This window comes from Gastrolobium bilobum, unplaced genomic scaffold, assembly GCF_033153095.1.
Source record: "Gastrolobium bilobum isolate Gb01-03AN ecotype WA unplaced genomic scaffold, APGP_CSIRO_Gbil_v1 utg6929, whole genome shotgun sequence".
In the NCBI taxonomy this organism is placed as follows: domain Eukaryota; kingdom Viridiplantae; phylum Streptophyta; class Magnoliopsida; order Fabales; family Fabaceae; genus Gastrolobium; species Gastrolobium bilobum.
This window is the reverse complement of record NW_026896652.1, coordinates 167,392-181,242: the sequence shown is the minus strand read 5'-3', so window position 1 is coordinate 181,242 and position 13,851 is coordinate 167,392. Positions and strand designations below refer to the sequence as shown.

The 13,851-nt window shown below is 32.5% G+C and overlaps 1 protein-coding gene across 1 annotated transcript; it reads right to left on the bottom strand.

Annotated features, from left to right (window-relative positions):
* Positions 1-9,038: 9,038 nt before the first annotated feature.
* On the bottom strand, positions 9,039-12,841 carry LOC133301279 (beta-glucosidase 13-like). The gene is made up of 13 exons (XM_061500898.1): positions 12,702-12,841; positions 12,521-12,590; positions 11,858-11,916; positions 11,675-11,750; positions 11,395-11,472; positions 11,216-11,303; positions 10,861-11,113; positions 10,625-10,740; positions 10,050-10,264; positions 9,911-9,942; positions 9,622-9,724; positions 9,441-9,537; positions 9,039-9,349 (listed from the first exon to the last, which is right to left on the bottom strand). Exons 1-13 carry the CDS (start codon positions 12,825-12,827, stop codon positions 9,181-9,183), a joined length of 1,482 nt encoding a protein of 493 aa, XP_061356882.1. The 5' UTR covers positions 12,828-12,841; the 3' UTR covers positions 9,039-9,180.
* Positions 12,842-13,851: the final 1,010 nt, after the last annotated feature.

Below are 13,851 nucleotides of genomic sequence, written 5' to 3'. Positions count from 1 at the left end.
TTAAAAGTAACAATTATTATTAATAAGGAAAATAAAATAAAGATTTGATATGTGATTTAAACTCAAAAATCAATTTGAAAAATCTGTATTAATAAAGGAAATAATTAAATAAATATTCTAAATCTCTAAGGAAGAATGATTACCTAATTTAAATTTAAATTATGTTTGTGAGAAATAAAATATATCAAATGAGATGTCATTGCGTAGATCTCAAAAAGTTACGTGAAATAAAAAAAATTTACCTGAATTGGATACCCGAGTCAAAAGTTATGGTCTTCAGAAGTTTTATGATTAAATTATTATTTTTTTTAGAAATGAAAATGACACGTGTCAACCTTAGGTGAGGTACACGACCAAGAAAGGCGTCACATTGTGCAATAGATCCGTAATTATCTTCAAAACTGTAATAAATGTGTAATTATATAATTAAAATGTAGTAATTAAATTTTTTTGCCTCACATAACTATATATAAGACATAAATTCAAAACATTAAAATCCAAGATTAAATTTTTTTGCCTCACATAACTATATGGAAAAGCTTTGACCCTTGTTATGGGTCTGAGGTCATCGGCCTCCATTTGCGTGGGTTTTGGAAAGCAGACTTTTGATCCTTCATTTTGAAGGTTGGGGACTTATTCTACTGTAGAATCTTAGGATCTTCCAGTGAGAAAGAGGAGCCCTCGTGTCCCTTCCTGAATCAGGTGTCAGTCTTTCTCATGTTCGAGGTCTCGGTCGTTCCTTGGCTAAGTCTGAAAGTCGGTCCTACCATTCTTCCATCTCCGTGTCCCACGTAAGAGAAGGGTCGTCTCTCTCCTTGTGAGAATTCGTATAGGCTATTCAAGACCTTGTGCTGAAGTGGCGTAACTGGCTCATGGAGTCTTTTTTGATAAAAAACATAAGAATTTGTGTTTCCACCGTTTTAAAAATTTTACGCTACGTTTTTATTCGTTTTTACTAAGCACAAATTATTTGTGTTTTAATACATTTTTATACTGTATTTCTATTGTTTCTACGTTTTTATGTTTTAGGCTAGTTTTTAGGGGTTATTTATCGCATTATTTTAGCATCTTAATTATGGGTGCCTTTTTTCTTTCTATTGTTACTGCATCACTTTTCGTGGTGCAGCAGATATAGAATAAGTGGGACCCCCTTGTTCTTAAGAAAAAATTAACATTTACCGATATATTCTGTTTTTCTATATGTTTCTGCAAAATTTTCCTTTTACAACTGTAAAAGTACATTTCCCTTTAATGTAAGGTTCAAATTTTTGTTGACTTACTGAAATTTATGTTAATAAAGATAAACTATATGGGTAGCCTCCTAGACAATTTTTATTTTTTCTTTTATCATTTTCTTACTATTATATTTGTAATAAATAATATATTTTCGTATTTTTGCAATCATCAACATAAAAAAATCGTGTGTGCGCGCGTGTATGAAATTTTCAATTAACAAATGAATACAAAAGCCTGGCAGTTGACATGTAAAGATAAAGGCATTTTGTCGTAAATCTGACTCCTGAGTTTTTCTAAAACGTTATGACATAATCAATCACCATTATCACACATAATCTCATGCCTCAAGCATGACCTCATTAATTAATAATGTTAATATATAACAATATTTGAATAATAAAAGGGTTACAAATATTTATTTATTTTATCACAACTAATATTTTCATCTTGACATCCGAAGTCACGAATCTTCTATCTAACTAAATTTATTTTTAATCGTTCCATAATGTATAGTTGGGATTAGTTGACGCATAGGCTTACAAGCACACACAATAATTGGTTTAAGCCTAGTACTTATTAAAAGAAAGTTTTCCAATTGGATTTTTCATTCCTACAAATTTACTAACGCTAGTTTAATACCAACAAATATCAATTATTACAGCAGCATTCTGCAATCTAAAAACGATAATCTATGCAAAAAATTTAATTTAATTTTTTATTTTTTAAATTCTATTACCCTAATTATCCATTTAGGGTTTAGCCAAGTCACTGAATATTCTCACGACCTGAATATGAAAAGGATCCGCACAAATATAAGACTAATTCTGAATTATCTATTTTTGACCTAAAAAATTCTCTTCAGCCCCTACGCTTTAGGAGAGCTTTTGGGTACTTATGAAGTATCTATATCACTTCCAAAATAAGTAAAATATTAGGATTTAAAAGAAAATATGAATAAAAGTGTAGATGCAAATGAAATGAGATTTTTTTCTATTTAGGAAAAAAAAGAGAGCACCCCAATTTGATACTCTCGCTATACGGGGAAAAAAAAATCACGCTTTAGATGTTTTTATGATAAATATAGATTTTTGTAACAGTAAATATACAAAATCTAGCGATGAGAAGTTTTTGTCATAAGTAAATATAGTTTTCTTCAACAGAATTTTAAAATTTGCAGTAGATTTTGTGATAAATTTCAATTTAACAATGCCCTTTTATATGACAACGTAGATTTTATCGCAAATGCTTTAGAAATGAATTTTTCAGCATACCTCAGACGGAATATTTTCAATCGTTAAATAAATTTTTAATAAATTTTTTTGAGTGTTTCTCGGTCCCTTTTTTCTTTTTGCTATAACCTATTTATTACCATTTGGATGGAAGCATCTTTGACACGTTCAAAACACTGACCTAAGTGGTATCGTCATGTCACACAAGTTTCTTGCATGAAGTTTGTTTTTGAGCATATTCATCAAATTAAGCATAAATAAATAATCCTAGAACTGACAAAACATATCAAAAAAATTAGAAATCAAGAACTGATTGCTATAGCTTAACTAAACAGATTGGACTAATGAATTGGACCTCAAGAATATAGGATTATATTAGTGATTTAGGTTCTTTTGATTATGTGATTATTAGGTAGTTGTGTAATCGTTTCTAACTACTAAACCATAACAACTCTAAAATATTGTCATATTTAGGTGAGAGTGGGTATACTAATCTTATTAGTTGTCTAAGTTCACGACTTTATTCATTTGGATTCTGGAGTTAGCAATGCATGGTTGTAAGTAGCAGTCGATGCAATTTGCTTAAACAACTCCTCACCCTTTAGCATAAAAGGGAAGAACAGCTATGTCCTTTGATAATTAATTGGATTCCCATATCAGGATTTAAGATTATTATATACTTTGTCATAATCAAGTGGTAAGGGGAAAAAATTGAGCTTCCTTTTCCTTATAAGAAAGAAATTTACATTGGACCTACCAAAAACAAAACAAGCAATTGGTCATGAATGCGGCGATACCATATAAAAAATTAATTCAATCCAAAAATTTAAATTATTATAGATGAAAATTATATTAATAATTTTATATTATATTTCTCTAACAACATCTTGAAGCTCAAATTAGGCGTTTCGGTTATTTTGCTAAACTTAAATTACTAGGCAGAAAGTTTGGATTAAATACAAAGAGGTAGTTGATTGGTCAAAATCATGAGAGCAACTCATGTGAGAATTATAATTTGTGTATTCTGGAAAGGCCAAACAAACAAATTAAAAACAAAGTGAAGGTGAGGTTAGAGAAGGTGTGATTCAATTAATAATTTCATGACAAAGTTTTCTTAGGTAGGAAGGGTTGGAGGACAAGGTTGAATTACGCCATTAACAACTCGAGTTCATGAAACCTTTTCAATTTTGTATTATTAAGCAAGGAATATTGCACAAACAAGTTACCACTTCCACTTGGGTTCGTGAACTATAATGGTTATGGCACTATGGTTTTGGATAGTGTACAAATGTGGTCAAATTACTTTTTTCCTAAGATATCATAATATTGGTTATGAATATGCAGTCTCATTACCCTATTTTCATTAATATATTTCACTTTAAGTATAATTGAAGAAAATAATGTGGTCGCAATCCATAATAAATGTTCAGTGGATGAACATATATGGCACAATCATGTGTAGGCCAAGATGTCAATCCCCAAGTAAAAGCATGCATATATCATCACTTGGTAGGTATATTATATAATACAAATTCATAGAGTTGAACTAGGAGCATTTAATTTCCATACAGTTCTAGACAAGAATTGCAACAGATGTTGGTAAATCAGATATCTGAATGGATTAGTTTGTTCTGTTTTGGTTTGGAAAATGTCCCAATATTTATAACTTAGAGAAGATAATTTTTTGTGTAAATTTGCATGATTTGTGCAAACTAAGCTAATAAACAAACGACACATAAATGTATGCACAGGAAATAATGTTCATTTGGCTAGGGAATATTGAATTATAGGAAATGACTAAGCATTTATGTGAAGGACAATCCATTGTATTGGTATCATTGTTAAATGGATTGGATGTCATCAATAGTGGTTATAACATGAAGAAGTTAACTTATTCAAAACCCATTTATTGTTTGTACCCAGCTTGGAGGGCAAGCAAAGCAATCAATTATAACTTATAAGCCCCCTGACTCTATTATTGGGGAAACACCAATCATGGCATTCCCTGAATCGTTGGGAAAACAGGATATACAACAACGTGGCAAGTGGGTCACTATTTTGGCACTTACATACAGTGTTTTAAAATTCTACCCGACTTCTCGGGTTGACCCGGGTCAATCCTGACCCCTCCCCTCTTAGGATTGGGGTCACAAGTTGGACCCTATATGCACATCGACTCCTTCGACCTCCAAAACCCGGTCGGGTTTCAGGGACTCCCGGGTTAGACCGGTCAAAAGAGGTCACTGCGTGTTTTTTTCTTTTAAAAAATTCCATTAAACAACGTCGTTTTATTAAAAAAGAATTCTTGCAAACCTAAATCTAATTATTTTCTTCTCTCCCAGCGTCTTAGATGTCTTCAATCCTCACCTCGTTGCCGTGAATCTTCTAGAAAAGAAAAGAATTTAACCGATTCAAATGAAATTCTTACGGTCGTTGATGGAAAACAAAAACTCATTCTTACTTCCTTTAAATTTTTCTTTGTTAGTGATCTTCTCAAAAGGGCATAACCCGGTCAGCATAATGACCCCATTAGAATACGAGTTTTGTACTTTGATATCTTGATACTTTAATTAGGTTGTGTAATATTGACTTGTGGTTGTAATTGGTGAGTTATGTTTAGTGTATTTTGAATCTTTGATGATTGGTGGTTTGTTTTTTAATATTTTCATATACGATATATATATTTATAATTTTTTAAGGGTTCGTTTTTTCTGCAGTTACTGCAAATAAGTTATCTGCAGTAAGTCTAATACGACGTCGTTTTGAGCGGAAATCATGGTGTTTTTGTAATTTTAATTTATTTCAGGATTATAATAGTCTTTATATTTATAATTTTTTAATATTTCAATACCAAAACGACGTCGTTTTGGGAATAAATGCAGATAATTTATCTGCATTAACTGCAGAAACATTTTTCCCATTTTTTAATATATAAAACCGGGTCAGCATAGTGACCCCGTGACTCCCCGGTTGAATCTGTGACTCCATGACCCCTGACCTTGGCCAGATCGATGCCCGGGCCGAATTTTTAAACACTGTTTACATATGCATAATAAGCCTACTCTCTCTATGTGAAGCTACCATATGTCACTCAAGTTAATTGTTAATTTGATGAATAACCACCCTTTATAGAAGGGGCCAAGGGGGCTCCTTTTGCAAGTAAATTGAAAGGTCCTTCTTGCTTTAATCAGAACAGACAACTTAGACAGTTGGGTTCTGCAAAAGATGGCCCATTTGAGTCTTTGAAGTTATCATCAGAAGGAAAAGTGATGAATAAATAATTTGGCAAATAAGATAAGGAGAAGAGATGTGATTGGCTACATCATAAGAAACCAAAGTGGGAATGCTTTGATTTCCGGAAACAAAACAATGAAAGACCATGTTTCTAACATGTGCGAATTGTCCCTCTTCCATGTGCATTTGTTGAGTCCCTTTTAGTTGATTTTCAATCGAACGGCCATCCTATGTCATCTTAATCTTATGAAGTACTTTTACTCTAAAGAAGAATTGTTTCTCGTGCATTATTGTAATTCTGTTGATATATAGACCAAATAGGAAATAAATATAGCATCTCAGTTAAAAACGTTGCATAGGGTAGATTTGAAGTGATTTCTGAATCAAAAGGGAAAAGTCACAAAATGAATTCAAATAGGAGAGTTCTGTCTTCGTTATAGACTATTACTAGCTAGTTTAGTTTTTGCTTTGAATTTTTAACTGATGAGAGAAGAAATTGTCTCCTTCTAAGCTTGTTTGTTGACCTTTTAATTTCAATGTATCCATCATGATAGAGAAAAAACAAAATTGATGTTGACCAACAGATAAAAAATGAAAAGGGTCCCCCAGCTTATAAGGAGAAATTGATGTAGTAGTTTAATGGAAATAAGAAAAGGTTTATTCCTCAAGAGTGGAGTGGGGCTCAAGACACCAAGATATCATGATATTAAAAGATGGAATTCGTAATCTTTATGATAAGGGGAGAAGAATATTGAATCATTGCAATAGCACTGCTTCCTAGAAACTCTTATTCATTTGGAGAAAATGTGCTCAATGAGTGGACATTGAGAGCTACTAGCACTAGGTGTTAAACCCTGCATTTGCCGTTAGTTGCTCATCTAAGGAAGTTAAAGTGCTGATAGATTTCGAAATCAATTACACGGCTTCCCAAACTTTGCAACCATCTCTCATCAAAGGCACAAAATTTTGATTTATCTTGAACTATACGTATATTTAACTGAAATCCGTCGTACTTCTACTCCTTGTCCTGTTAGGTTTGATTCATATTATCATTTTTTTTGCATATACAAGGTAAGATTGACAATTCTAGACTCACAAAATGAGTTTTACCTTATAGAGCGCTTTAAAGCTTTAGGTTTATGATTATTTTCACTTATATATGATACTCGTTTAGTCTATTTTTAACCAATGTTTAACTTTCATTATTCATATTTAGTTACTACTAAAATAAAAGGAAAAATGTCACTTTCAACCATTGTGGTTACACCATGTATCTAATTCCGTGTTTTAAAATTATCAATTACACTCCTTGTAATCGGTTATAATAAGGGCATTTTTGGCATTCAAGGGTTAGGTTTGCAATGGCGATTCGTGACAATAGATTGCATTTTGGTTGAACCGAGGTTTGATACGATGACAAATTCACTCAACTCTAACACATATGGAATTAAGATTTTTGTTAGAACCTTTGATATAAACACAATCCGTTTATTTTACAGATTGACATGACACGACAAAAATAACCTCAAACTTAGATCTATATGTTCTTAACTCACTTATTATACATTTACAAAAAAAAAAAAAAAAAAAACTCACTTATTATACGAGTTAACATGACTAGACATAAATAACCTATGTATTGAATGTTGCTCTCACCAACTAACAATTATAAACGAAACAATGGCATGAAATGAATAACTCGTTAGTCAAAAATATAATTGGCCACAAAAATGTGGGTCACTGTCATGTTTGCAGGTTGACATGTAACACAACATGAATATTTTCACGTCATTTGTTGTCAATGCAAACATGTTACATATGTAAATGCGGATCAATATTATGTCAACGAATCTTTTAGTGAATTGTCACCCCTAAATTAAGTAATACACTTTTGTAGCTACAATGGGTGAAAGTGATGAGTTTAAAACCATATAAATTAAGTGATACACAGTTTAAACACAGTTCAATCACAATGAGTGAAACTGTGAAAGTGAAGTGTTTTTTGAAATAAATTTTATTAACTATTTTTCACAAGTTTAACACTTATCTTGAACATATACTTTGAATGTATATAGAACGGGGGAATAATTATAAGGTTTTAACCAAATATTAAGTAAAATGGGGTAGATTATTCTTACACCGATATGAAAATAAAAAATTTTATTATTGATTTTCTTATATCTAATATATCTAATAAACCAAACAGTAAGATTGTAAAATGATTCATATGCATATAAAACTAATTTAAAATATCTATAAGTACTAGGCGCGAGGTGGGTGTGGTTCTTATATTTTTCCTAGGGGCAGATACGGGTTTTAATACTAAGTAGGCGGAACAGGATCACTGGATCAGGTTGAGCAAAAACCCACCCACTGCCAGTGTCACAACTAAAAAAAAAAAAAGCCCTTCGAATATTCGTTTTCTCATTGATTTAAACGTTAGGTTCATCCTTTTGCAATATTGAAAAATTACAATTTTTAAAATAGAAAAATAACAAATCACAAGATTTAAAGTTTGTGTGTGTGTATGTATTTTTTCTTTCTTTTTTCTCAGTCACTAGGATCAATAGTTATTTTATTTTTTATTTTTATTTGTTTAGACTAATGATCCATATCAACAGGACTAATTGTGTGAGTATATATTAGTAACAAAAAATTGAGACTTCAAAAAAAAAAATGAAACTTTTTGTAATACTTGTATTAAATAGTAATTAGTGGGAAGAATCGATAAAGTTAGCATTTTTTTTAAAGATTTAACATTTTATTAGAAAGTACATTTGATGCACCTTAATGACTGATACTGAATGGGCACTACATTATACTCCACTATTAATTGTGTGAGTAACATTTCAATTTTGTTCGCATGATCTACTTTCAGGGCAGATTCTATATCACCGGGAGATTGGGGATATTGTTCACTTTTCCGTTTCACTTGTTCCTCTGAAGGGCATTTTGGCATTTCAAAACCAAGTACATAGAACATTTATTGGATTTTGGATGAGAAATTTTAAGTTTGTGAACAATAAATTGGATGAAAATTTCTTAACCACTCATTTATTTTTGGTAAAAGCGTGTCATTTTAAAAGAAACAACTGTGTCATTTAAAATGAAACGTCATCTTGGTGTATATTTAATAATTTTTTACCTTCTCTACTCCATTTTTTCTTTCTTCCTAATTTTATGGAGAAGAAAGAAGATAAAAAATACCAAATATGCCTCAAAACGACATCAAAATGACACAGTTATGTTCTTTAAAATGACAAATATTTTTTCCTTTATTTTTATGTGAAATATTTGAGAGATTCTCTTATGTCCATTTTTCTTTGGGCTAATATTGCATGACAAAGTACAAGTTGTGATTCAAGTCCAATGCCCCCAGAAGGAAACAAATAGGGAATCAAATACAGAAACACATTAAGGAAAGCAAGTTCCACACATAACATTGGTTCCTAACTCCTTCCCATCAGTAGTGAGGACCATTTCATTGGTGGAGAAATATTTTGAACCACAAAGCTGATCTTTTACGGTACCTTTTTAGTCCATTCTTGTAATCCACATACACAAGTCCAAAGCGAAGAGTGTATCCAGCATTCCATTCAAAATTGTCCAACAATGACCATGCAAAGTATCCCTTCACCCTCACTCCATTCCTACCAAAAATCAAAGTTTTAGGCTTCTACTTGTTGAGTCCAATAAAGAGAGGTGTAAATTTCACTACTAAAATGTTCACTTTAAACTCACTTTATGGCCCTTTGAAGATACAAAAGGTGGTGATTGAAATAGTCTATCCTCATTTTGTCGTCAAGTGACACTTTTCCATCATTAACCTCGTCAATTCCTGCAAATATTTGAACAACTTTATTCTTGGAAACAGAAAAACTAGTATTGTAAAATGGTAAAGATTCATTATAGATAATCTTACCATTTTCTGTTATGTAAATAATTGGATTGTTAAACTTCTCCTTAGTGTATTGTAATAGACCTTGAATTCCTTGCGGATAGATGTAGAGCCAGTCTGAGGCAGCCTGCAAAATTATTCACTTCTCAATTCCTTTCTAGAAATGTCCTATGGACTAGGTATAGTGAGAAATGAGGTTCAACCATTTGTAAGTAGAGTAAACCCTTTGGCTAACTCTTAGTACTAGTGATAACTTTTCATTGTGCGCTAAAAGAATCTAAACTGAGTAAAACTTATCTCCATATGCAAGTACCTTTGGACCAATAAGAACCCCATTTCTTACAGCTGATGCAAGTTCAAAAGAATGGATCATGAGTAAGCAAACGTATGAAGAAAATTTGATAGAAGTTAAATATAAAACATATATATAAGCTTCATTTAGAATGACTTACTAGTAAATCTAACGCAAGAATCTGAAAAGACAGTTGGCTTTCCACGTGGGCAAGGAATATTGGCTGCATATGTTGAAGTGTAATAGTTTAGCCCTATGAAATCAAAGGACCCTTTAACCATTAAGGATTGCCTTCTGGAAAATTTTGGCAAACGTCCCCCAACATTGTTAACCATTACAGCAGGGTATACACCAGAGTTTAGTGGTTCCATGAACCTTGAAAAACACAAAATGATGAGTTAGACCTGACTGTGTCACCAGAAATCATTAAAAAACTGGTGGTTGCTAAGGTATGCATGTTTTTTAATTCAAAAATGGTAGTTAGTTAAGTTGTTAAAACATTTGTTGGTTATAATTATGCTTGGTTCTCACAATAAATGTTAGAAGTCCACCAAGTATATACAGCAACCAATAAATATTTAATAATTCAACAAGTTAGTACTTAGTAGTACCCAGGTTAAAAAATGGGTACCATTGTACCCCTAGTAATCCCAAAAAATACTATACATGAACTTTCATGAAAATTGACAGAAATGGGAGCAATAAGAGCATTTTTTAAGTGGGAAAGACACTTACCAGTCAAACATAAAAGCCAGACCCCGAGATGCTGCATCTCTGTCATCTTTTGATTGGGATAGTGGCACAACCCAGGCAGAATTTAGTGTTACCCCAATTTGACCCTTCTGAGAAATCTATTATAAAATCATTCACTGTCAATTAATCTTGTACTGACCACATATTGCATGATATCTGTGTTAAGTTTTTGTCAATTCTATATGCTGTTAGATTTAAAATAATAATTATGAAGTAACCTGGAACTTCTCCCTGTAGACTTTAACTGCTGCAGCATGAGCAAGAATCAGGTGGTGTGTAACCAAGTAAGGCTCAGTACTAGAATCACCAGCACTGCAGTTAGCCAACCACTTAGAGCATCTTAAGGGTGGGGATCCACCACTTCCATAACCCCCGGTGCTATATAGCAGTGGCTCATTTAACGTAATCCAGTGCTTAACCCTGTCACCAAATTCTCTGAAGCATACTTCTGCATAATTTGCAAAATCTTGCCTGTTTGCAAAATCAAAATGTCAATTTTCCATCAGTTAGGAATGAATGGGTAGGAGGGGTCCATCTATTCTAGAATAACATTGCAATGTTACTATGTCTTACTCAATTTTGGGACTCAGAAAACCACCATATTCATCTTCAAGAGCTTGAGGGAGATCAGAGTGAAATAGAGTTATAAAGGGCTGTTGTCCTGCAAGCAAAAAGGTACATCTAGTCCAGTTTGATTTGAGGTATCATATGAGAGAGACAGAGAGGGAGAGAAAAAATTGACTTCTGCTGACCATTTGAAATCAGGTCATTTATGAGATTGTTGTAATATGTGATGCCTTCTCGGTTAACTCCTCCCTTCAGATTTCCACCTATATATCAATTCAGTTTAAGCTTAATTGCATTATGTACACACCAATTTCGATGTACAATTCAATATAAAGCATTACTAATTCCCCTAGAATCATGCAAACTGACAATCCGAATTAGCAATTTACTATACCTAAAAAATAAATAGCTATTCATCAACAACTAATCTGAGGATAATTAAAGAATGCTTAGAGAGTTTCTCACTAGGTAGTATTCTGGACCAAGAGATGGAAAACCTGTAGGCATTAAATCCAATATCCTTCATCATGGCCACATCTTCCTAAAAAAATTATGGGTGAACAATATCATGAATCTAGATGAAATCAAATCTCAACAGCTGGGAAATTCATATAGATCTTTAGATTCAAATGAAAAGAATGAAAGTACCTTGTAGCGGTGGTATGAATCAACGGCAACATCCCCATTACTGCGGTCTACTATTCTATCTGAAGAACCAAGAAAATGTCTCAATATTTTCAGTTTGTCTGATTAAAACTTTAAGCACAATTGCATAAACCAACTCTGTTCATAAGGTGAAAGGACAAAGAAACACACTGTCATATATCATTTACTACTTAATGATGAACCCGGTTCATCGTTTTCCTTTTCTATTAGTTTTTAATTCCAATTATTTGTTCTTTGCCTATCAGCAACATGGCTTATATTGTTGAAAGAGATGACCTTTGTATTTTCTTTCCACATATTAGCCCCTAAAATCAATTTGGTCAAGCAAATTGATGAAAATGGGGAGTCACTGAAATACATCTTCTTTAGTGCTAACCAAATAGATATTTTAGCAATATCCTTATTATTTTATTTACTTATGCATGCCCTATTCAAACTTGTGAGCATTATAAACCGGTTTAATAGGAGTAAATAGTAACAAAACATACCCTGTAGCAAATGAATCCCATATAATATAAGCATCAATCTGTATAAATGATTATGTTGAAAACAGATGATATTACTTTGATAAAGGAAAAGAACCATGCTAAACTCTGCTTAAAATGAACAAATAAAGGGGGAAAAAAAGAGATAAAAAGAAAAAACCTGGGTGGCTATGGGTGAAGGTGTCCCATATGCTTGGCCCCCTACCACCTTCATGTGCTGCACCTTCATACTTCATACCCCAATCACAAAGGACCACACACAAAAAAAAAAAAGCCAAATAAGATCCAAGCCTTTACATAGAGAGATGTAAACAGCAAAACAACGTGGGACAGAACAAAACCTGGTAAGCTGAAGAAGCTGTTCCAAATAAGAAATCTGCTGGAAAACTGCTACGGTTAAGAGAAGCTGCTGGCTCAAAAAGAGTAAAGGAAACTGCTGCAAGGAGAAGAACAACCTTAACACACATTGTTCAAATTCGAAATCGATTCCCAAAGTGTTCACCCATCAACGGGACTTCATATATATATAAATAATAATATGTGGGGTGTCTAAGGGGAAAGAAGGATTCTTTGTCTTTTAGTTACTGAAAAGGCAAAGGAAAAAGGACGGTTACTTTCTTATTTTATAGTTTTAAAGTTTATAAAGGGTTTATTAATCTTATTTTAAAGGAGATAGTTATCTCATGTCATAGAGATAAATTCGTGGGCTTCATCACCTAAAAATAAAAATAAAAATGTGGCACAGTTAGTTATCGAAGGGTGTGTATGAGAAAAAATGTAACTTATGTAACATGAAAATAATTTTTCCCATTTATAAACTCTTACATAAATAGGAGCATGTAATATAATTTGTAAAAATTAGTAAATAAAAAATTTATAAATATATTTATAAAATTATACAAGAGTAAGGTTTCATGTAAATATTGCTTCCATCCAATATTCACTAATCATAATTAACGAGTAGTGGTTTGATATTTGTGAAATTACGTGAAAAGATGCCATTATTCTTGAGAAGGGCAAATAGGTTTCATGCTTATTGCTTAACAGTCAAACTACTAATGTTTCATGGCTTCTTCCTCGCACCATTCCAATTGTGTTTGAGAAGATAAAAATCCAAAACCGCGGAAGGAAAGTGAAATAAAATTATTTTTAATTGATCGCAAACCCCAAGCTCCTGAATCAATTGGTAACTTCGAACTGAATTAACTGAGTAGTCAATAAACCAATTAAGACATATAAAAAATTAAAAATCATACGAAAGACTGAAAGTGTTACAAGACGGAACTCAACCAGGGAAAGACACCCTTCAGTTAGATTGAAGGGTTATGTAGTTTAGCTTACGGTGTGTATGGGACACGTGTAATAAGAATAACACGTTGAAGTGTTAGTGAGACAACTGTATAGATAGTGGGACACTTGTGTAATTTTTGCTTAGTAACTGTAATACGTGGAGGGATTGGAAACTCAGTAGGAACATATATAGTTCTTTGT

What these genes read in the sequence shown, in the direction of transcription:
- LOC133301279 (XM_061500898.1), bottom strand. Translation starts at nt 12,827, where the DNA reads ATGTGTGTTAAGGTTGTTCTTCTCCTTGCAGCAGTTTCCTTTACTCTT. An exon ending in CAGCTTCTTCAGCTTACCAG is followed by an intron (nt 12,591 to 12,701) that starts GTTTTGTTCTGT and finishes TGGGGTATGAAG; the next exon opens with TATGAAGGTGCAGCACATGA. An exon ending in ATTCATACCACCGCTACAAG is followed by an intron (nt 11,751 to 11,857) that starts GTACTTTCATTC and finishes TAATTTTTTTAG; the next exon opens with GAAGATGTGGCCATGATGAA.